Below are 24,799 nucleotides of genomic sequence, written 5' to 3' on the forward strand. Positions count from 1 at the left end.
GAGGTCAGATGGGTGAAGGATTCCCTAGGACTGGAGTTACTGGCAGTTGAGCCATCAAGAGGGTGCTAGAAATTGACCCTGGGTTTTACGGAAGAACAGAGTTCTTAACTGCTGAGCCAACTCTCCAGCCTCCACTGAGCAATCTTCTAGCATCTATTTATTTACTAAGTTGCTTTCCCTAAGTCACTAAGTCCTTCTGTGATTAGACATCTTTGATGCACGTTCGATCTAACCGTTTTAAAGGTCTTTGGAAAATTATACATCGACATTAATCTCCGCTACAGAAATATTCTCTTTGTATCACTTTAATAGTAACATAGTCCATCGCTTCTATCTCAAGTTTTTTTTTTGTTTGTTTTGTTTTTTGTTTTTTTTTTGGGGGGGGGTTCGAGACAGGGTTTCTCTGTGTAGCCCTGGCTGTCCTGGAACTCACTCTGTAGACCAGGCTGTCCTCGAACTCAGAATCCCCCTGCCTCTGCCTCTCAAGTGCTGGGATTAAAGGAGTGCGCCACCACTGCCCGGCTATCTCAAGTTTTAAATGCTCCCCCTGTCCATTTATTTTTCCATTCATAAATGTTAACCTCCCATTAGTTCCAAAGTCAACTCCAGGGAATTCTGACCCGGAGGTTTTATTAGAGACCATCACCGCCATCTAGGCTTCGTGGCAAAAACACCGCCTGAGGCGTGGAGGAAGAAACAGGTTCTGCCTGTCAGTGGGCTGCGCAATGGAGTTTTCAGGCGTGACAGGCGTGAGCCACACACTGCATCCCGGCAAGAGCGCGACCGCCTCCCCACCGAGCCAGCCCAGTTTTCGGGCCAATCCCCGCTCGGAGGCGGAGCCCGGGCGGGGAGCTTGATCATCTGACTCCCTGACCCGGGCACGGATGCTTTCTTCCCTGCGACCCAGGCTGGAAGGTTGGTCCGAAGACTCTGCCCAGCCAGACTCACGGAGCAGTCATGCCCCAGTCCCCGCGTCGCGCCCCCGGACTGCTGCTGCAGGCACTGGTGGCACTGGTGGCGCTGGCCCCGGTGACCTTAGCCTGGCTGCAGCCCGCGCTGTGGCCCTTTCCGCGCTCGGTGCAGATGTTCCCGCGGCTGCTGTACATCTCCGCGGAGAACTTCCAAATCGTCCACGGCCCCAATTCCACAGCGGGCCCCTCCTGCTCGCTGCTGCAGGAGGCGTTTCGGCGGTGAGCAGCTCCACCCAGCGGGGAGGGGACCTAGGGCACAGAGACGGATCACCAGGCAACTTGGGTCTCACAGGACTGGAAGACAGCCTGACTAGATAGTCTGACTTAGGTCTAACCTATGCAGACCGAAGCCCAAGACTTGGCCTGTTCATGCTGCTTCCTTCTCACCCTAGGTGCTCAGGGACTCTACTTCCCATGGGTTCAGAATAACAGCAGAACCCGTGACTCTGCCGGAGTCTGTTGGGCTTCAGAAGAGCAGTTGAGATGGCTCCAGAGATAGGGAAGGAACAAGGTCCTAGCCTGCAGATAGGATCTTTTAAGGGCCTGAGGTATCCCCCAGTATTGACTGTCTCTTTCAGTTCCGTATGTGGCAACAATTCAGATATCTTTAATCTCTTCTATTTTTTTTTTCTTTAACTGTATATGAGCCTGCATGAATTTATGTGTACCACGTGTGTGGAGACACCTGCAGATGCCGAGGGCATGAAATTTTGGTGTGAGCCCCTAAAGCAGGTGTTGAGAACCGAACCCGGGTCCTCTGTAAGAGCAGTAAGCGTTCTAAAGCTCTGGGTTAGTGGCGGTGGTGGAAAGACCTTAAGTTGGAGCTTTATGGGAAACTTCCCCCTTGCAAGCTATGTTCCATACCTCATGCTAGGTGTTCACATCTTAGTCTTTCCAAATGGCCTTCAAGTGGCTCTTAGGGTAACATCTGCTTTTCTTCTTGTTTTTCAACACCTGGCAGTTTTGCTCTGTCTTGTTCCTCTTTGATAGGTTCCCTAAATCCTTTGCCTTATCTGGCACTTGGCATTTTATAGTCCTGTCAAGTCTGGGCACAGAGTACGGGTCATAGGCAGGTACCCTTCCCCAGAACAGCAGGCTGTGCTAACCTTATCGCTCGTGGGATAGGATGTATTTGGGACGATGTTTGAATGGGCCACCCTCTGCTCTCTCAGCGCAAGACCTGTGTGTGTGTGGGGGGAGGGGGTATCATCTGCCCCCTAGGGACTGTAATTTGGTACTAGCTGTGTAGCCTTCGTTCACTTCTCTGTGTCTGGTGCATATAGCTATAACTTGATTTTGCCTGCCTGACACCAAACAGCTGACCAGGGAATGCAAAACAAAGTTAAGGGTGAGTGTTTGAGGTTCTGTGGTATCAATCCGTGGGAGAGGTCCCACATGCAGCAGAATCAGCGGTGTTCTCTGTTCTCGGCCACAGAAAGGCTAATGCTTTGCTTCTGATTTGCACAACTAAAAGGATATTGTCATCCTATTTTGGAGGCCTGCTCTAAAAAGCCTTTGGAGTTGAACTACTAATGGGCTTTGAGGCCCAGGTGGAGGGAAAATGTACAACTGAAGTGCCTGGTGGTTTTGGGATATCCGGGATGGTATCCAAGCTACTGGACTGAATAACTTCTGAAAACTGGCTTGTTCGCTTTAGAGCTGACTGTAAAGCTCTCTTTTCCTTCTGCCCTGCTGTGAACTTGAGCAAGCAGGAGTTACTTGTTAATGGTTACAACGTTACAAAGGCTTGAGTCAGCTAGGAAGTAGTTTGAAAACAGGCTTGCCATCTTAAAATAAGTCCTGGTAATTATTACCTGAAGGATTTGTCCGACTAATTTGTGGCCAGTGGGCAAAGCAGCTAGTAATTGCACCTGGCATTGTTTGGAAGCTGGTTGGAAGAGATGGCTAACCCTTGAATGAATTTGGCTGAGTATTCTCGTAGTCACTCTGGCAAGCGTGATAGGGTTGGAAGTCTCTGGAGATGTAGGAAAATTCAGAGAACCCTGGGTAGTGAACATCCATACAAGCTGTTCAGAGTTCAGCGGCTTCTATCAGTAAGAGCCCAGGCTTCACCACAAACAAGGCTTTCTGCAGGGATAGTTTGGCTGTTGAATGTATGGCTGCTTCCTCAGCCTTGAAAAAAAAAAAAAAAAACTACTGACTAGTAGACATTAGTTTGTGTTTTTTGTTTGAGACAGATCTCACTGTGTAGCCCTGACTGGCCTCAAACTCCTCATGTAGACCAGGATGGCCTCAAACTCACAACTGCTTCTGTCTCCTTACTGGTGAGATTAAAGGTGTGGACTACCACACCTGACCTGGAACTCTTGTTTTAAAAGGACAGCTTCATTTCTTTGGTTCCTAGAAAGCTAGCTAGCTAGCTAGCACCTAACTCAGACTTCAGATCTTAAAAGCTAATTAGTGGTTCCTCCCTGACATTTCCCCCACCCAGTCCCTGCCCAGCACTAGGAGGGCCTTGCACATGCAAGCCAGAGCTGTGCCACTTGAGCTACGCCCCTAGCTCCTTTTGAACTTTTTTAATTTTTAAAAATATTCTTTTATAGCTGGGCAGTGGTGGCAGATGTCTTTGATCCCAGCACTTGGGAGGCAGGTGGATCTCTTAGTCCAAAGCCAGACTTATTTATAGATGAGCTCCTGGACAGGGCTACACAGGGAAACCCTGTCTTGAAAAACAGAAGACAGTAACAACAAAAATGATTTTATGTGTATGAATGTTTTGACTGATTGTGTCTATGTTCCATTTGTGTACAAAGGCCGATCATAATTGGTTATGAATCATTATGAGGGTGCTGGGAGTTGAGCCCAGATCCCCTGAAAGAGCAGCCAGTGCTCTTAACAGGTGAGCCATCTCTCCAGTCCTAATTTTTAAAGTTTTTTTTTCCTTTTTCTTCTCCTATTTATTTATTTATTTATTTATTGTTTTTTTTTGGTTTTTTTGAGACAGGGTTTCTGTGTAGCCCTGGAATTCACTCTGTAAACCAAGCTGGCCTCAAGCTCAGAGATCCACCCGCCTTTGCCTCCAGATCAAAGGCATTTGTCACCATTGCCCAGCTAAAGTTTTTAATTATGGCAAAATGTATATAAAATTTGCCATAGTAACTTTAAAAAATATTCATTTTTATGTGTATGGATGTTGGGTATTTGTGTATGTCTGTGCCCCATGTGTGTGTGGTGCCTGTGGACTGGGGAAGAGCTTTAAAAATTCCCATGTATGAATTTCATCCTCAGAAAGTTTGATCTGAAGGCGTGGCCATCAGGGTTTTCAGAAGGATCCCCTGACAGTTTCAAGAGTGTCTTGAGGAAGAGTGTGGTTAGATTGAACTGGCAGAAGATTTGAGGGCTGACTTCTATAGCACTAGCACATACATACTATTTGGTTCATTATTTAAATGGATTTCTTCCACAGATATGGCAACTATGTTTTTAGTTTCTACAAGAGACATCATGGCCCTGCTAGATTTCAAGACAGACCACAGTTACAGAAGCTTCTGGTCTCCATTAACCTCCAATCAGAGTGTGATTCCTTCCCTAGTTTGTCATCAGATGAGTCCTGTAAGTACTTATTGTAAAATGCAGTCATTGTAGAACATTCATAAATTCAGTAGTTTAGTTAATATGATATATGTTTAATAACATTTAATTAATGTTACACACACACACACACACACACACACACACACTACAAAAAGGGCTCTGAAAAGGATGCTTCTTGAAGTAAGTTTTAGGAAATTTGCCAGTATCCCAAATGTAAAATCCAGGCCCCCAGCCCCCTGTATTAAAAAGAAAGACAAGGGTACCCTGAGAACTAGAAGTGAACCAATTACTTGCAGTGAAGACTTAAACAACATGAACTTGCTGTCCATTGGTAGAGGACTGGCTGAACAGATGGAAGTTTGCCAGACAGACTGCCAAACTGCTGAGTCGGGCCAAGGAAGGAAGTTGTGTATAGAGAGAGGGAGAGGTTCCATTTACACTAGGACTCAGAGGCAGAGGAAATCGTATTTTTTTTATTACACAATTACGTGTGTCAATGCCCAGGAAAAGAACTAATAAATAGAATTGTGTGGGCATCTCAAGTAATGGCTGTGTAGTATTTTAAGTACTGGTATCTATATGGATATCCTCTAAAGCAATGGTATCCACAGTGCAAACACGCACAGAAGGGGATGGTTGTAAAGTTAAAGCCATCTTCTACTCCTCCAATACACACAAGCAGAGTCACTACCAAACCTAAGGTTTTAGTTTTGAAATTAAAATTCTATAGCTACATGTCTGAGTACTTGGCAGGTAAGCCTTCTAACTACTGTTTATGATTGGATGAGTTCAGGGGGCTACTTATATACTGCTACTGTATACTTTTTTATACTATATATGGGATGAGTTGAGTCAGGGTCCTTTTTAATACTAGCAAACAGACCTCATTTGTTGTGAGGAAAAGGAGGCTTGCTTCAGTTGTACTCACAGTAGCAAAACAGTTCCGAGTCTGACATCCTGCTCGCTCACCACCATGGTCTTCAGGCTGGAAAGGCGGTTCTGGCAGAATACTGTCAGCTGAGTGTGTCACATGAGTGACATCCATCTTTTCCGTGCCTGCGGCCATCTGCCTTCTGGCAGTCTCAAGGTAGTCCAGATGAGATGGTACCAAGTCATTAACTGCAGCCTTCAGGGCTCTAGCTGTGGCAGAGTCTGCACTTGGGCACCTGTAGCTCTCAGTGTCTGTGCCTTCTGCATGCACTGAGACCAAATTTACTGTGGGTCAAACTTAGGCAGTGTATGATTCCAAAGACTGAAGCCCTTTTTGGCCCAGCCCAGCCAACTAGAACACTACACTCTTGTGGGTATTTTTGTTTTGAGACAGTGTTCCTGTTTAGCCCAGGGTGGCTTTGAACCTATGGTTCTCATGCCTCTACCTTCTAAATGCTGAGATTACACAGGCCCATTCCTCCCCGCCCACTGTGTCTGGTTGGAGTCCCATTCTTGATAGCTATGGACTTCTTGAGTGAGGCAAAGCTGAATTGCGGTGAAGGGAGCTAGAAAGCAAGTCTTAAGGCAGATTTCAGATGACACCAGGGGAAGGGGAAGTAGGTCAGATGAGAATAGAAGAGTGGAGTGGTCTCGCTAGCCTTGGGGGAAGTGGAAACTTTAAGTAAAGACTGAGTACTGACGACTTTGCATTTCAGACCTGAGAAGGTGAGGAGGGGGAAGGGTGCCCAGGGTGAAGTGAGGCGGTGTTTCTGGGGTTGAAGGAATGTACGTGAGGCATGCTGGAGGGGAGAGAAAAGGATGTGTGAAAATACCAACGGTATGTGTAGGAAATAGATTGTGTGTCATCTGAGATTAACAAAAGCTCACTCACCTTACCCTACAGATTCTCTGCTTGTAAAAGAACCAGTAGCTCTCCTGAAGGCCAACAGAGTTTGGGGAGCATTACGAGGTAAGTTCTGTGCAGTTTCATTGGCTCTCGAGCAGAATGATATTATGTGTCGTTTTGTAAAATCAAGCACAGCGAAACTGTAAAAAACTAGCTTGAGCACCTAGATTCCTTCAGCCAAAAGATGCCCCGAGCTGAACCCCAGAGACATTTGTCTCACCTGAGTGAGTCTGCAGGCCACAGGCCAGGCAGCTGAGCTGTCAAGCCAGGCCCTGTCTTCATCCTCTCAGAGCTGATCTGCCAGGTCAGAAACACAGAGCCTTCCATACTCAGGTCTTTTTGTTTGTTTGCTTGTTTTTGGGGGGGACGTTGGTGGTTGGGTTTTCTATTTATTATTTATTTATTTATTTTTCTCTTATTTCTTTTTTTTTAATTTTTTCTCAAATCATAATTAATTCACACAGGGGTATAAACACAGAAAGGCAGGATGTGGGGAAGGGAATGACACTGGAGTGTGGGTGTTCAGGGGGAATACAGATATCTTCAGAACCGGGTATTGGCTGGGAGAAGGTTCAGGGGACAAGTCACTATGACTCTGCCTATGACTCGCTTGTCCTTATCTAAGTTGGTATTGTCTGCCAAGGCTACCTATTTACAAGGTCTATGACTACTCAGGCTTATAAATTTCCACAAAAACTGCCTGTTGAAATTATCTTATAGCCATCTGTTTCAATGTTTTTCCACTGAGACCCAAGACTTGGTGTTAGTATACATGTATGACAGGCCTATTGCTGATTTTAGGCCTATGGCTGATTGTTACTTTATACAGGGTGTTTCCAAAACCCATCTCCACCCAACCTAAAAGAGGGGACTTCTGCCCCTAGACCAAACAGAGAGGGGCCACCCAGAACCCCCTCTGACAGGCGATCTGAATTCTTGCTTAGGCTGCGAGGCTAAGCACTGCAAGGGAATATCAATAAAAGATAAAAATATCTATCTGGGTTCCCTGAGGGACAAGCCTGACTGCATAGGGGTTGATGTCTAAAGTATCCCCTCTCCAGGAAAAAGATATTGGGACAGGTATGGCCCTCTTGCCTCACTGGACAACAACAGGGGGACTGGAGCCATTACAGGGTCCCCTTCAAATACTGGAGGTCAGGCCTCTATCCCCGCCTTCACAAGTTTAGAATTGCCACAGCCCTTCTATACTTAGAGAAGGGAGGAGATGTCAGGGGCAGCCCTGCTTACACACTGTAGGTGGTTGGATTTTCAAGACAGGGTTTCTCTCTGTAGGTCTGGCTGTCTTGGAACTCACTGTGTAGAACAGGCTGGCCTCAAACTCAGAGAATCCACCTGCCTCTGCCTCCTGGCCACGACACCACTGCCAGGCACTCACCTTTCTTATTTACTCACACGGCTTCCTTCCTCGTTTGACCTTTTCAAACACTTGAGGTTAGGTGTTTGTTTATTCAGAGCATCAGACAATACTGAGGTTAGGAGTCACGTGAGTAGAGGGGCTACTGCACGAGGTAGAAACACTTTACATAAGACGTAAATAACCCTGGTCAGTTGTAATGAACTAACCTCACTCCTATCTGCTACACCTGGGAGGCACAGAAGCACATTCCAAGAACAATTCTTTTGTTTTTGAAGAAACGGGGGTCACAGACCCTTGTCTTGCTTTCTTGGAGTCTTTTCGTAAGCGCTTACACATCTCCTCACATGACTCCATCTTTGGAGTGCGTTCCAATCTTGTACTGTAACATTACAGAACTGTCGGTAGCCCCAGTTAGTTCAGCTTCGGTTTGGACTCAATCTATTCCTTCTTAGCACCTAATTTTCTATGCTGATGGATTTAGAAACATCAGCAAGTTTATAGGAGCAGAAGGAAATAGAAACGTGTTGCAACCTCTTTCCTCACCGCAGACCTCCCAAATCATCACGATCTGTAGCTGAGCACCTACCCTGGGTGATTCCTGAGAGATTGAGAAACTGAGGTGTAAGAAAATACCTGCTCGTCCCATCTGTGGTGGCACACACCTTTAATCCCAGCACTTGGGAGGCAGAGGCAGGCGGATTTCTGAGTTCAAGGCCAGCCTGGTCTACAGAGTGAGTTCCAGGACAGCCAGGGCTACACAGAGAAACCCTGTCTCAAAAAAACAAAAAACAAAAAAAAAAAAAAAAAAGAAAAGAAAATACCTGCTCACTCTAGAGTCAGATGGCTTCAGTGAACCACATTCTAGAGCCCTGTTGCTCCTCACAGTCGGGTCTTGAGACCTCTTTGGACTGCCTACTCCTGGGTCCACATGTTTGTGTCTGAGTAGGACAAATGGAGTAAGGGCAGCCTCACCAGGGAGGACTGAGAGGACTCGCTGTCTCTGCCCTGGAGCCACACGACCTTGGCATCCATAGGATCAGGGTCAGAGTTAATCTTTTTTCCTTTTGGTTTTTTGAGACAGAGCTCTGTGTAGCCCTGGCTGTCCTGGGGCTCACTCTACAGACCAGGTTGGTCTCAGACTCAGAGCTCTACCACCTGCCTCTGCCTCCCAAATGTTGAGACGAAAGGCCAGGGCCTCCACCAGCAAATTTAGGTACTTTCCTAAGTGACCAGTACTTTAGCATAAACATTCTTTCTTTGGCGGCTCTACATTTATTAGGGAGTTAATATTTCATCAAGCAGCTTTCGTGTTAAGCATGTAAGCAAAAGTAGAGGGGACTGGTACCATGGGGTCAGGTGCATTTATTCAGTGGATACAGGAGCGGTGGGATTACTTATATTAGGAGAATGTTAGAGATTACAGGACTGCTACATTTTAGAAAGTGTGGGTGCAGTGCTTGCTTTTTAAACTATTCCTCCTGTGGTTATGAATCTGTTTGGACATTACTCTTATTTCCATTTTTTAATCTTGTAAATAACATAGTGCCTTTTACTTCCCCCAGGTTTAGAGACGTTTAGCCAGTTAGTTTACCAAGACTCTTACGGGGCTGTGAGTATTCCTTTGTGTCTTGCTAAGGCTGGTTGGATGGGCACTGCTGTTAGAACGTAGCCCACCGAGCTGTCCTGAAAGTTTCTTTTCCCAGTACAGTTATCTTATAAGCTTCATGCACTTTTGGGTCCTACATTCTTATGCAGTGCTTGTAGATGGTTGTAGTCTTTGTTGAACGTCAGGAGAAAAACATTAAAAAAAAAATCACCAAAATTTTACTTCGTCTCCTAGTTCTCCATCAACGAATCCACTATTGTTGATTCTCCAAGATTCCCTCATAGAGGAATTTTAATTGATACATCCAGACACTACCTGCCCGTGAAGAAAATTTTAAAAACTCTGGTAGGTAATTGCTTTATCAAATCCCTTGTTCCTCTGCCCCAGTGGTTACTTTTTGTTTCTTGTGCTGAGAAGACTAGAAAGACTTGTTTTTCTTGGTCCTAAATCTTAGCTCTGGGCTTCTTGACTCTGTCACTGATAACAGAGTGAAATGAAGACATACCTGAGTGGATCACCCTGGTGGTGTCATTGGATCACAGATAACATGAATTTTGGCCAAGACTGCTAAGAGAATTTTGTTTGTTTGTTTGTTTGTTTGAAGCCAGGGTCTTGGTATGTAGCCTAGGTTGCTCTCAAGCCCCCTCAGCCATGGGATTTCCAGCATATGCTATGTTTAGTGAGAAAGGCAGTTTTAATATTCCCACTGGCCCATGTGCCTGCTCTCATTACCCAGACCACAGCTCTAGACATAACCTGGAATAAATGGCTATAGTTTTTAGAAAGCGGTCAAGGAGTGGCTTTATTTTTCTTTTTGAAATGTTCCAAACAGTATCTGGAACGTTGGGATGAAGGGATGGGAAGGTTGATTATGACTGCCTTTCTCTGGGGGCTTTTCATTGGTTTGTCCCTGCTCCCACTGGCCAACAGACTCCGTTAGCTGCTTAAGTTTTTCAGAAGACTGCAAAGAACTTTCATGTAGTCTGAATATGTGAAATGCATATCGAGACTATATGAATAAAAGGAATATGGGAATATCATAAGTATGTGAGTATAAAATTTATAGATATATGAATCTGAAGCTTATGATTTAAATTTTTTAAATATTTGCTCAATTTAATTTAAGCTTGTATTTGCCTGAATCTCCCTATTATAACATCTGATGGGCATCTGCCGTGGGTTACTCAAATATTAGTTTGCGTCTCTTATTAAAAGAAAAGAATGCATCTTAAAATAGCTTCCATGCAGTTATCAGGAGCAGGAAGCTAATCCCATGTGCCCTCTGTCTACCCGAAGTGCAGATTCCACAGCTGGTGGTGCAGGGTCCATCTAGGGCCTGTGTTGAACTTCCTTGTTCCATTTCCTCCTTGACTTCCAGCCTAGACTGTTGTCTTTCCTCATTTTGAAGGCCTGTGATATTTTAAAAGTCTAGTTACTTTTAGAACATGCCTTTGCTCATCTGTTTCCCACATAAGATCCTGTTTCTCTGGCAAGAGTAAAGCAGAAGCTGGCTGTGTCCTCAGACAGTATCAGTTGGCACACTGTCTCACTATGGGTAATGCACACCCGAGTTGGCTGAGATGTCGTCTGCCCTGTTTCTCCACTGTCAGGTTAATTTTAGGGTATTTTGTGCTTACTAAGTGCTCTATGGGAGAAATGGTGAGACTATGTAAAAATCCCCATAGCTCATACTCCACGCTCACCCACCGCTGATCCTTGCCTAGTCTGAGGGTTGTTGCTCTGACCATCACCGTTAGCATTTGGTAGTGGTAAATTATCTAACATGGGAAGGCAGAGCATCCCTTTCCCACGTGCATATACATTATTCTATCAGTCTAGATTGTCATTTTGCTTGATGGGTTGTAATCTGTTAACACCCCATATATAATTGTCAAATTGGCCCTACTGTGGCCATCAGAAGTCCGTTTATTTATCCTTTTGAGATGCCTCCCCCCACTCAAGCTCTGTACTTTTGGAACCATGATATCCCAGACTTATCCAGACTTATGTTGCCCTGTCTCAGTCTAGATTCAGGCTTTTTTTTTTTTTTGGTTTTTCGAGACAGGGTTTCTCTGTGTAGCCCTGGCTGTCCTGGAACTCACTCTGTAGACCAGGCTGGCCTCGAACTCAGAAATCCACCTGCCTCTGCCTCCCAAGTGCTGGGATTAAAGGCGTGCGCCACCACCGCCCGGCTAGATTCAGGCTTTTTTAAAAAAAAAAAAAAAGGAACACTTACAGTGGTCACTATTTCAAAACCCAGACTTGGGATGTAGGGGTCTGGGTGGTTAATTCCAACAAAGGTATGTCCTGACCTTACAGACAACTAGGAAACATACCCAAGTGTGTTCAGTATATTTATGTGAACATACATGTATACAGCTTTCCCTGTGTCTCTGTCTATATCATGCGTTGGTTTAGTACAACCCAAGAGTCAGATTGCAATTGCTATTGTGGGCCAGGAGAGACTGTGTTGACCCTTTGTTCTCACTTCACAGTTAATCTGGAAGATGTCTTTCTGTGGCTTTAAAGACGTACAGATCCTCTACTCTCCCTCACCCCTTAACAACTGGGCATCCTCAAACCAGTTAATATTATCTACCTGGAGATATTGTCAAATCCCAGAAGCTGAAGGCTTGATCCCCAAGGCTACTCCAAGAGGTTTACCTATGCTCTATGATATACGTCTACAAATCAGGGTTCCCATAACCCCCAGTCAAGTTCGGTTAATTTCCCTGAGTGGCTGCCGGAACTTAGAGAAACACACCTATCTGTTTATCACAAAGGACACTGTAAGGGCCGCAGGTGAGGAGGTCCTTAGGGTTGGGGCTTGGAGACTGGGCTCTTAGCCCTCTCTGGGCATGCCGCTCTCCAGTACCTCCTGTGTGCAGGGATGTAGAAGCCCTGAACCTGTCCTTTGGGATATGTGAGTCTTCACTACATAGACATGGCACAGCAGGAAATGTGACTAGACAGAAAGAGTCCGAGCAAAGCCCAGGAGTCCTGCAGCTTCAGTGTCATCTCTCTATGCGGCATCGCTCCCTTGGGGGACAGGACAGGTCCCCTCTGGGATAAGTAGGGTCTTAGGACTTACTATCAGATGAGATAGGTCAGAGAATTTCATGAAGGCCAGCTCCAAGACAGAAACCCGAGTCAAGATTGGTTTCTATGACCAGCCTTGGGGACGAGAAGCCCTAATTTCTACAACCTGCACTGGGAGGGATTTAGGAACCCAAACCTCAGCAACATTTATGACAACATCACAGCTGTCTGTCTTTGCACTGTCTACCCACATGCAGTTGTTACCTACTGCTTTACTGCTTTACAGCCTACAGGGTGGAGTGGTTACAACAGAAACCTGATCGACAGCTGGGATACTTATTATCTCGCTCTTTATGTCAAGTGTAAAACCACCAGGTCTGTATTGCAAATTATGAGTTTATGGTAGTTTATGTTAGTCAATTAACACATACATTACTACTACTTATTTATAACTTCCTTGTAAGTTCTCTGACAATAAAAACCCTGTCATCTTAATGTCCCCCGACTGCATCCGCCAAGTCCCAACAGCCCCAGGATAAAGAGGGAAGCTTTACACTTGTATCATCTGCTAGCACAAATCCACCCCATACTTTATCTTAGAATCTGCTTTATATAAGTACTGTAGTTTATTCTTTCCTGGTATACTTTACATTAATATATCCTAGGTTTTTTCCAGGCATTTGCTTGGCCTATATTGAGCCTATAATGAATTTCCCCTCCCAGGGTTATCACCTTTCATACATATACATGGGAATTTTAAGCTTTACGTTTACCTAAATGCCTTGTTTTTTCTGTACCCTACTTCCTAAGACAATCTCAGCCTCTTCAGCCCCTATTCCTGGCTCCCTGAAGGAATGACAGATTCATACGCTTGCTCTCCTATACGGCAGTATCACAGCTTCCTGTATACCATGTATATGCTCTGGGGAGGGCTCTAATAGAGATGGATCATGTTGACCACATATGAAGAAGCATTTATACTTTCTCTTCATTCTTTCTTTGCTACAAGAAACTACAAACAAACAAACAAAAAGAAGCACCGACATCCCAGTGTAGACAGATGCAGTATGTACTGTATTCTGTGGCTTATCCTTTCCCCCATGTCTGCTTGCAGGATGCCATGGCTTTCAACAAGTTTAATGTCCTTCACTGGCACATAGTGGACGACCAGTCTTTCCCTTATCAGAGTACCGCATTTCCTGAGCTAAGCAACAAGGTGAGTGATTCATGCCATTGTTGTGTGTACACACAAAAACCTCTGGCATAGCTTCACTAGAAGATCTTAGCTTCGGGGGCTGGAGAGATGGCTCAGTGGTTAAGAGCACTGACTGCACTTCCAGAGGTCCTGAGTTCAAATCCCAGCAACCACATGGTGGCTCACAACCATCTGTAATGAGATTTGATGCCCTCTTCTGGTGTGTCTGAAGACAGCTACAGTGTATTCATATATAATAAATAAATAAATTAAAAAAAAAAAAAAAAAAGAAGATTTTAGCTTCAGTGGTTTTCTTATAAATGGAACCAAAGTGTAACAGTTAGGTATTTGTGGTTTAAAATATTTTTTTTTTAGCTTGCTGCTTAGCATTTTATTTCCATAAATCTTTTTGTAGTCGTTATAGGTACTAAGTAATAAGATTATTACTGTTAATGTTATTATAAACATAGTCTCTGGAAGCAGCAGTGTTTAAAAGCTTCATGAAGAAGACCTGAGCGGTTCATGAATAACATTACTTAAGACATTCAGTTGCATAATAGGGTATTTATTTTAAATAGGTTTGGAAACATGTAAATGGCCTTTTTTTTTTCCTGAAGACACACAAAACATAGGATATTTCGGAGATGTTTTTATGTTAAGACGGGTTCTCAGGTCCATCGTGGTGGTGCACGCCTTTAGGGAGACAGAGGCAGGCCTGGTCTACATTGTGGGTTCCAGGACAGCCAGGACTACAGAGAGACCTCTCAATAAGCAAAACAAGAGCCAGTGTCTCCTCTTTCTCAGGCTGGCCTTGAACTTGCCATGTAGCTAAGGATGACCTTGAGAGTGGACCCCTTGCTCCCTCCCTAGTGCTGGTGGTGTCCATTGTGTTCAAATGGGAAGCTCATCCTTGGGTGTCAGTTTAATCTCCCTGTAATAGAGAATGCCAGCTGACATCCAGAGAAGCCACATGCCTTGTCAGGACTCCTGTTCCAACTGTCTGGCCACAGTTCCAACTCTGATGGATGATGTGTTTACTATAGGCTGAAGTGCTTCGTGGTGGGTCACTGATGCGGTGACTGCTTTTCTACTTTCATGTGCACTTTCAAACACAGAGGGACAGAATAGTTCCATTTGCCCAGCACCCAGCTCCAACAATCAGTCTGTGACAGCTCTACCCTTCCCACCACCTGTTATTTTGAATCAAACCCCAGACTTATCTCACTTGTGCAAAAGCTTGGCTTTACCTAGACAGCCATCAATGCTCATATTTAACCAAGTGTCTTTTCCTCCCTTAAAAAAACCCATTTTACTCATTTGCTTTGGAACATATAAGGTCCTTGTGTCATGGATGCTAACATGCCTGCTAATTCACTTTTCTTCTTGTAAATTATTGTTATTGACGAACCAACGGAAACCAACAGAATGTGGTGTCCCTGTCCCTCCGTGCTGTCTTGGTTTTGCTGGTTACATTGCACAGTATCAGTTAACTGTATTTTGACGTGGGGTTTAAAGGTCAAGATGGTTTCTACAACCAGAGCCTGTATTGGAGGATGTGCCAAACCTTATCTTTCAATGGACCTTTATCATTATTTACAACCAGTATGGAGCACTAATTCTTCAAGTGACACAGAGAGACTGAGTTAATATTTAAACACAATTAAGTTACTTATTGTTTGGGGGGTGGATGGGTTTTTAGGTGATTGTAATGAAAGAGATTGAAAGAGTTTTATAATGTGTCTTATAATAATGGGTGAGTTTTGATTCTAAACTTGACAAGGGCAGTATTTTCCAAGGTTTCACTTTGGAGGCAAACATTTTGCTTGTTTTGTTGTTTCCGCAAAGTTGAAAGTAGCCGTGCACATTCTTGAAGCACTGAAATTGACACCGTTTCTATTGATTTCTATTCGGAAACCACGAATCACCCAGTGTTAGGTAGAACTGTTTAATACTTGGTGATAATGAAGAACTAGCCAGCAAAGTGCAATAGAATCATTTACAGTTTCCAGGACCAAATCCATCTTGCACATCTTAACTTGATTATTACAGGGAAGCTATTCTTTGTCTCATGTCTATACACCAAACGACGTCCAAACGGTGCTTGAGTATGCCCGGTTGCGAGGGATTCGAGTCATACCAGAATTTGATACCCCTGGCCATACACAGTCTTGGGGCAAAGGTAAGGAGTCTGTTTTACAGGTTGAAAAGGGGGCCTTTGTCTCTTAACAGTTAGGTAGTTCTGTTCTTAACTGTTGTCTGTGCAGTGGTAGCTCACATGCTACAGATGCAATGAACTATTTTGTGTCCCTTCACAGTCACTGCCTAGATCCTGCCTCAAGTTTCAAAGTTAGGTGAAGAACAACACTGGATTATAAGTAGAACATGATGACTTAATTCCATTTAATTGACTGACATGCTTTAGGGAGAGCACAGAATGTGCTCATGGTTCTGGCAGAGGGAACAGCATGAGGGAAGCATGAAGAGAGAGTATGAGTGGGAAGAGTGTGGAACAAATTCTAGGAGCTGCTTTAGGTGGCGGTTAAGAATGTGGGCTCTGGTGCCAGCCTGTTTGAGCATGCATCTTGCTTTTGTCATCTGGAGAGTGAACCTTGGGCAAGCTTACACTTCACCTCCAGTTTCCCCATCTATAAAATAGGGCTAGCATTTCTGAGCATCAGATAAACAATACACAGCACGGGACCCAGCATTTATAATTGTTGAGTACATAGTAATATCGTGGTAGGCATGGACAACAATGGGAACAGAATTGGAAAGGCATCATTGACGTTCCTGGTGACAGCAGTGGGCTTTGGCAGCGCGCCCTGGAACCCAGTGCCAACCTCTGAGTAGAGAAGTAACATGGTTTGGGTCCCACTTGGGGAAAACCTTTGTGAAAGCAACAGATTGGAAAGAGAAAGACACCAGGGGCCCTACACTGGGAGGGTGAAAGGGGCTTGAAAAGCACTGGGCAGAACCAGAGGTGTTCTGGGAACATTCAGGGAACTCAGCAACTACTGACTCAGGGGCTACAGAACTCAGTGAGGCCCACAGGCAAACCTGTCAAAAACTAGAGAAGGAGAGTTTGGTTTTTTGTTAGATCATATTGAAAGGCAGCTATGGTTTCTATTTGTATTGAGCAGAAAATATGAACTATGCACTGAAGCTCAAGAAAAAATTTGAGAGTCACTGTTATCTAAAGGGGACAAACCCTCAAAGTGTGCTAAAACCAGCAAAGGGGGCCTGAGGAAGCGGCTCTTGTCTTCCTGGGGAGAAACTACGTGAATATTGTTGAATGTGGTTGTCTTCTCTCTATAAAATTTCTATAGTGTCAACGATATAATGTCCATATGCTCAAGGTTTATAGTGTTTCCTGTTACAATGGTATGAGAGTAGGTCATACTCTATAGAAAACCATGCTTTGAATATTGATCTTTCCCAGGTTAATATTGAGTAGACACAGTCCTTAAGGAGCCCTAGGACTCAGCAGACACACACAGATCTTACAGTATGTTGGGTAGCTGAGCTGCACTTGTTGGGTTAGTGTATCAAATACATTTTTGACTATTGGTATTTTCACCTCACTTATGGAGTGTATTGGGATTCAACACCATTGTTAAGGGGAGGACCATCTATAGCATAAAGATGTGCAAATTCAGGTCTTTGTGATTAATATCCTTGTAAAAATAAATCTTTGCGGGGATGGGGTAAGGGGACAACATATGAAATGTAAATAAAACATCCAATAAAAAAAAGGAAAAAAATAAATCTTTGCATTTTCTTCTAGGACAGAAAAACCTTCTAACTCCATGTTTCAGGCAAAGAATGAAAACTCAACAGCTTGGACCTGTAGACCCAAGTCTAAACACAACGTATGCATTCTTTGACACATTTTTCAAAGAAATCAGCAGTGTGTTTCCAGATCAGTTCATCCACTTGGGAGGAGATGAAGTGGAATTTGAATGTTGGTATGGTAACTCCAAACCTTTATTTTTTCAGTTTTTGTTCTTAAAGTATCACATTAAGGTATAAGGAATGCACATTAAAAAGGGATAATCTGGGGGTTAGAAACCCTTGTAAGGATTTAATTATTTAAAAATGTGCATTTGAGAGCTACAACAAGGTAAGGCTTAAGGAAGAAGAATCAAGTAGAAGCTGGGCGTGTTGGCTCACGCCTATAACCGAGGTCAAGGGCAAGCCTGAGCTATATCGTAAGACTGCTGTCTTACCCAAGAAAAAACGAGTACAAGAATCTATAAGCAGTCTTGGTGGTCCATATCTAATCCCTGTGCTCATGAGGATGGATGTGGGACAACATCCCACATCCATTGTGAGTTCAGGGTCAACCTGGACTACAGTGTGATTGTCTCAAAAAACCCAAGAGACCAGGGATGAGATGAGTGTGGGTGGAAGGGGAACAACTAAGTAGGGACAGATTTTCAAGTAAGTGTTCTCAGCTGTGTGAGGGCCTGGGCTGGACGGTGGGCATGGAAGGAGAACCTTGGCTTTTTTTTGGGGGGGTCGGGGGAGGTGGTGGTTTCCAAGACAGAATTTCTCTGTGTAGCCCTGGCTGTCCTCGAACTCAGTCTGTAGACCAGGCTGGCCTCGAACTCAGAAATCCGCCTGCCTTTGCCTCCCAAGTGCTGGGATTAAAGGCGTGCACAACCACTGCCTGTTTTTTTTTTTTTTTTCAAATGGAAGATAATTTCTGGGAAAAAAATACTTTTGCATTAGAAGATTTCGACTCGGGCTGGAGAGATGGCTCAGTGGTTAAGAGCACTGACTGCTCTTTCAAAGGTCCTGAGTTCAATTCCCAGCAACCACATGGTGGCTCACAACCATCTGTAATGGGATCTGATGCCCTCTTCTGGTGTGTCTGAAGACAGCTACAGTGTACTCATATACATAAAATAATTCTTAAAATAAATAAATAAGCGTTTAAAAAAAAAAAAGAAGATTCCGACTCCCTTTGAATATGTTACAGTTTGTATGACTGATGTTCGAGATGCATGCTGCTTCAAATAATCAACTGGGCACATCAAAATGTTTATAACATTTCAGTCACTGTTTTATTTAAGGGCATCAAATCCAAACATCCAAAATTTCATGAAGAAAAAGGGCTTTGGCAACGATTTTAGAAGACTAGAATCCTTCTATATTAAAAAGTAAGTCATCTGAAAAGCCTAATCACCTCTGTGGCTTAGTTCTCTGCTTTACTTTCCCATCTCCTCCGCCCCTTACCAAAGTGGAGCCACGGACACCCACTACAGGAGGCAGCGAGCGCTGTACCCTGCTCTCCTTAGAGTGGTGAGCATTTGCAGTAACTGCTGACATAGAGGGAGAAGCCATCTGCTTTTTGAGAACTCAGCTCCGAGCCCTGGCTGCCCTCAGTCTTCTGCACTCTCCAGGTCTAGAACTTTCTCCTGTTGTCCTAGGTGACCTGGGGCATCTTTTGCTCCTTACCATAGCTGCACACAATGTCGGGGCTGATTAGAGCTGAAGGCTGCTGTGGCTGCATGTCCAGCATTACACAGCCAGGGGGTTGGGACTGAAGTGGTGGCTGCCTTGTTAGAAAATACAGACAGAGCACTTCTGAGAGTTTGAAGGACAGTGCTTTCCTCTGGGAATCAGCACATTTTTTTCCACAGGGACCAGACCACCCTTCGGCATCATGGGCCATGTGGAATTGCAAATCTTTTAAAAAAAGAAAGTTAAAAAGAAAGCGTTGCAGATTTAAAAAAAAAAAACAAACCATTCTTAGCTTAGCCATAAAAGCTGGCTACAAGCTATGGTTTTCTAGGCTCTACTCTGCACTACCCATTTGGGAAGCTCAGAGTGAGTTCACACTGGTCCTATTAAGCTTTTGTGTGATACTGTTTCTTTCCCTTTTTTTTCTTCTTCTTTTTTTGGTTTTTTCGAGACAGGGTTTCTCTGTGTAGTCCTGGCTGTCCTGGAACTCACTCTGTAGACCAGGCTGGCCTCGAACTCAGAAATCCGCCTGCCTCTGCCTCTTAAATGCTTGGGATTAAAGGCTTGCGCCACCACCACCTGGCTTTCTTTTCAAGTGTTTGTTATTGCCTAACTGCAAATCTGTGCCAGCTAACAGCTGAATGTTATTGATGTGACATGACAGACTAGGTGACAGTTTCCTGTCTTCCAAGAAACCTTTGGAAACCTAAGAGATTGCTAGAGTTCTGTTGGGACAGTTTTATGTGAGTTTGAGACCACTTCTTCCTAGTTCTGAGACCAGTACTTACCTCTACTATGCTAAGTTCCAAAACATGAACTATGTGAGTTGCTACCCAGCTTTGTTTGGTTCTGCTACACCAGAGGTTCTCAACCTGTCGGTAGTGACCCCTTTAAGACAACTGGAAATGCCAGATACTTACATTATGGCTAATAACAATAGCAAAATTAGTTATGAAGTAACAACAATAATAATATTATGGCTGTGGGTCAGTACAGCATGAGGAATTATACTTAAGGGTTGCAACATTGGGAAGGCTGAGAACCATTGCTCTATAAAGATGTGTCACACACACACACAGACACACACACACACACACACACACACACACACACACACACACGGAAGGGCGCTCAGTTGAGGCTGAGCACCCTGAGGCGTTCCTGAGGGACCTCTCTGCATGTGTGGCTGGGTTTCACAAATCACACTGGGACAGTCTGGAGAAGGAAGGGCAGCTGCATCTAAAGAGTGAGTGTCTCAGCAGGCTGTGAAGTGACTGGAGGACTCTGCCACACTGTTTAAAGAGGTGAACTGTAAGATGTAAGGGAAGCTTACATATGAGGAAGACAAAAATAGATCACAATTTAAAATTAAGTTTTCTATGTAGGAGGGTAAGCCGTGTATCCTGAGCATGGAGCATTAATTGGGTAACTCTTGCCTGTAGTATTTTAAGGGAGTTTACTTTGTGTGTGCAGTTTTAGTCTAATCAGCAAGATATAACTTCAAGTTGTCTTGAGGTTGAAGAATTTTTTCCCTTTCCCATGTCCCCTTCCCCTCTTCCTACCTTTCTATGCTGCCTCGACTACACAACGTAGCTGGTTCTCTATAGCCATGTATGTAATACTTAGATATGGTACCTTGCAACACTGCATGTTCTTGGTAGAAAACACACATGTTTTAAGAGTGTTAACTTTGTGATCCTAAAGAACTGTCCATGTTTTCAATGTTAGGATTTTGGATATTATTACGTCCTTAAAGAAGAGCTCCATTGTGTGGCAAGAAGTGTTTGATGATAAGGTGGAGGTAAGGAGTGTGCAGGCTTGTCTCAGCCTGGAGTGACGGCTGGGGGGGTGGGGGGGCTGTCTGCTGTGCCAGCCAGAGGACTGTGGGCCCTAGCACCTGCTTCAGAGTTGACTGTTCTGTCAGCAGTCAGGACAGACGGACGGAGGAAGGGCTGAAGGGCCCATTGTTCACTGCTACAGACAGACTCAGGGAGAAGAGTCATTACTTAGTTGTGCACTCCTGGTGATCCTCCCTGGCTCCTACAGACAGTACCAGTGCAGTGCTCACACAGAACTAAAACTCACAGCCATCAGTCTGCCGAAGCGACTGAGGGAGATTCAAGGCAGAAAGTAGTCGGTACCATCATATTCATATATTGTCAAGAACAAACTTAAAAAAGAGCCAAGCATGACCTAGTGTGTACCTGTAAGCCAAACACTGTCAGGCATTAGGACAAGAAGGCTGCTCGCACTTGTTGGCCTCCAGCATGGCTCCAGTTCAGTGAGAGCCTTTCTCAAGGGAATCAGGTGACCAAAGCAGGATGGCAACCCTACCTATGCACACGTACGCACACAACATACTATGCACCTATGCACACATATGCACACAATATACTATGTACTTGATACAAAACTTCATCAGGACTATAGACAACTCACCATCTCCTTCTCCCTTCTTTCCCCAACTCCTGCTGTGCTGTCTCACAAGTTGAAGTAATTTGAATTAAGTTCCTTTTGTTTTTAAGAGCAAAATACAACAAATAAGGTTTAAAAAAACAGTGTTAAAGTGGTTTTAAAATATGTAAAATCAGAGCTGGAGAGATGGCTCACAGGTTAAAAGCACTGGCTGCTCTTCCAGAGGTCCTGAGTTCAATTCCCAGCAACCAAGTGGTGACTGACAACCATCTGTAATGAGATCTGATGCCCTCGTCTGGTGTTCAGGCATACAAGCAGGCAGAATGCTATACACAATAAATAGGTAAATTAATGTGCACTTTTAAGAAATATTTTTTTCTGACAGAATTATTTCTTAAAAACCCAGCTGCTAGTGTTACTTAAGTTAAGTAGAACATTGGTGTGGTAGAAATAGGTTTAAGGTGAAAATCTTACCCATCTCTGAAATATTAGCTATAGACAAAAGTTAAATATCCAACTTTAAAGGTTAATTTGAATAGCACATGGCACTGACTGACCATTAGCAAAAAGAAAAAAGGATGTATAATTTTTCTAAGATCTTAGAGAAATTTATGTTTACCAGTCATGATCCCATAAACCTCTAAGACTGTATTTACTGGACCTAACACTGTGATTGCAATCAATCTGTACCTTCAATAGCTTAAGCCGGGCACAGTGGTTGAAGTGTGGAAGAGCGAACATTACTTAAATGAGCTACAACGCGTCACGGCATCTGGCTTGCCTGCCATCCTTTCTGCTCCTTGGTACTTGGACCTGATTAGCTATGGGCAAGACTGGAAAAACTACTACAAAGCTGAGCCCCTTAATTTTGAAGGTAAGCAGAGCAAACATGGCTGCTGGTGTCTTCCGTAAGCCCGCTCTCTCCTCCCGAGTCTAATCTGGATGCTGCTCTACGAGCCACTGCATATCTGATCTTCGATTTTATTTAAAATAAAATTTGATATCATTTTACGTTCTGAAAGGAACAACGTGTAGTCCAAATGAAATACATAATAGACCCTTATATTCTGCCTCCGTTTTCATGGAGCTGCTTCTTGTATCTGAGATGTTTGAGTGTGTTAGCTTTGAAAGACACCTATGATGCGTAGAGCACCTAAGTAACATTTTGGTCCCTTTATTAGCAATTCTACTTTATATAGTTTTTGTATTTCAGTCTTTAGAAAATGATTATATGATTAAAAGTTTCAAGAATATTGATCCACTAGAAACTATGACTTTCTCTAGAAAGCATTTTGAGAATCAAAACATAATTATAAAAAATAGTTCTTAGATATTCCTTTTTGTTTTGTTATGAAATACCAAGGAATATAAATCAAAGATAGGTATAGTGGTAAACCCATTAGAATGAAGCTAATATTCCAACTTGTATTTTCTGGCACACCACTAATAGGAAATGTGGGGAGAGGTTGAATGTATTGTCCATTTTGTTTGTGTAGGACCCTAGGAAAAGTCTCTACCCCAAGCTCACCACAATCCTCTGTTATGTTGAATAGCACTGGGCCAGGGTGGGAATAAAGGCTGCCTACAGGAGGGTACGGGGCGGTAATGTAGGATGACTCTAGGAAGGAAGTGTTGTACAGCTTAACCTCTCTCCCCTAACCATTGTAATGCAGGTTCTGAGAAGCAGAAACAACTTGTTATTGGTGGAGAGGCTTGCCTATGGGGAGAATTTGTGGATGCAACTAACCTTACTCCAAGATTATGGTAAGGAACTGAAGGATGCACGCCTTGGCTTTTATTCTCCATGTAAGCAGGGGAGCTCTTAAGAATCTCCTCATGTAGGTGACTTAAGGAAAAAAGAAATATAAACTGCTTTGGGAGCCACATATTTCAAATTTCAGGCCTCGGGCAAGCGCTGTTGGCGAGAGACTCTGGAGCCCTAAGACTATCAGTGACCTAGAAAATGCCTACAGCCGACTGACAGTGCACCGCTGCAGAATGGTCAGGTGAGGCACTGTCTTCCGGATCCAGGAGATCCAGGATCGCTTAAAGTCCAGCATTCAGTGTAACTAGCCCCTGTGAGATATATTTTAGTATAACTGCCATCTTCAAGGAGTTAATACCTTAAATAAGAATATTAAATCATTGCAAAAAGTCGGGGGGGGGGTTACTAAGGTGCCATGAGATGGGAGGCCACCCATCTAAAACGTCTCTGTTGTCTATCTACAGCCGCGGAATAGCTGCACAACCTCTCTTTACTGGATATTGTAACTATGAGAATGAAAGGGAAAAGTGACAGACGTCTACAGCACTCCAGCTATAATCATTCTGAAATCATGTAAATTAACATTTGTTAGGCTGTTTTTTAAATAAACCATCTTTTTATTGATTGAATCTTTCTATACCTGAATCAAACACTGAATACTGACATCTTTTATGTAAACAGCTTAAAAAAATAAAAGGGAAAGCTTTGCAGTAGCACTCAGTACTCCAGAGGACTGCACTGCGTGCATCTCTTCGTCATCGCAATGCTTTAAATGAGAAATGCTGGGCTAGAAAGAAGGCTCATAAGAGCACTTGCTACTCTTGCAGAGGACCCGAGTTCAGTTCCTAGATCTTCATAACCACACCATATTTCCAGTTCCAGGGGGATGTAACATCTACGTCTGACTCCCACAGCCACCAGGCATACATGTAGGCAAAACATTCAAAGGAAGGAAGGAAGGAAGGAAGGAAGGAAGGAAGGAAGGAAGGAAGGAAGGAAGGAAGGAAAGGTTAGGTTTAAACGAGATATGTTCTTCATAGGCCCAGGCTTTGGGACTCGTGCTCCCAGGGGGTGGTGCTTTTTACGGAGATTTAGGCAGTGTAGTCTTGCCTGAGGAAGTTCATCACTAGGTGGACTTTGAGCCTTCATCGCCTGGCCCTACATCTCGTCTACACTCTGCTGAGAAAAGAAACCCTTCTCTAAGCTGTCCTGACCAGATTATTTTGTCACAGCACCAGAGAAGTAAGAGACAACCTGGCCCCAGCTGTGGTGCATTATAGCAAAGTACATTCAACAGTATTAGAAAGGCAGCTCCCAGGCCATTCTGCCATGTTTCGTCAAGTTCTTTCCACACTGGAAGCAGGAGTTCACCAGCCAGTTAATAGGACAGCACTCTTACTGAGAATAAAGCCAGCAATCCCCGTTTCCAAGGACCTACAGCACATGGGCCAAACCACTTCTCTGGGTGAGTAGAGTACTTTGGTCTTGAGGACTCATGGCTTGATAAGTAGACAGTTCTAAGGCAAAAGTAGCTGAGCCTGATGTCAGGGTTCGAAGCACAGTCGAATATCC

General features: G+C 44.0%; 2 protein-coding genes across 3 annotated transcripts in view; one reads left to right on the forward strand and one right to left on the reverse strand.

The window, feature by feature from the left end:
- The first annotated feature begins 859 nt into the window (after positions 1 to 859).
- On the forward strand, positions 860 to 23,950 carry Hexb (hexosaminidase subunit beta). The gene is made up of 14 exons (XM_028790211.1): positions 860 to 1,190; positions 4,399 to 4,544; positions 6,361 to 6,426; positions 9,304 to 9,350; positions 9,582 to 9,692; positions 13,501 to 13,602; positions 15,631 to 15,760; positions 17,366 to 17,546; positions 18,657 to 18,743; positions 20,776 to 20,848; positions 22,162 to 22,336; positions 23,136 to 23,226; positions 23,364 to 23,468; positions 23,692 to 23,950. The coding sequence occupies exons 1-14, from the start codon at positions 958 to 960 to the stop codon at positions 23,756 to 23,758; spliced, it is 1,614 nt and encodes a 537-aa protein (XP_028646044.1). The 5' UTR covers positions 860 to 957; the 3' UTR covers positions 23,759 to 23,950.
- Gfm2 (G elongation factor mitochondrial 2) overlaps positions 23,243 to 24,799 on the reverse strand; it is a 34,476-nt gene continuing 32,919 nt past the window's right edge. For both annotated transcript variants that reach the window (XM_028790209.1, XM_028790208.1), the window contains exon 21: positions 23,243 to 24,799. In XM_028790209.1, the coding sequence (XP_028646042.1) occupies positions 24,662 to 24,799 (138 nt within the window). In that variant the 3' untranslated portion in view covers positions 23,243 to 24,661.

Source organism: Grammomys surdaster, unplaced genomic scaffold, assembly GCF_004785775.1.
Source record: "Grammomys surdaster isolate TR1022 unplaced genomic scaffold, NIH_TR_1.0 125876, whole genome shotgun sequence".
Lineage (NCBI taxonomy): Eukaryota > Metazoa > Chordata > Mammalia > Rodentia > Muridae > Grammomys > Grammomys surdaster.

Bases quoted from the DNA above. Each gene is read 5' to 3' on its own strand.
- Hexb (XM_028790211.1), top strand. From the start codon at position 958: ATGCCCCAGTCCCCGCGTCGCGCCCCCGGACTGCTGCTGCAGGCACTG. The intron at 1,191-4,398 runs GTGAGCAGCTCC...TTTCTTCCACAG, and splicing joins CTGCAGGAGGCGTTTCGGCG to ATATGGCAACTATGTTTTTA. The intron at 23,469-23,691 runs GTGAGGCACTGT...GTCTATCTACAG, and splicing joins CACCGCTGCAGAATGGTCAG to CCGCGGAATAGCTGCACAAC.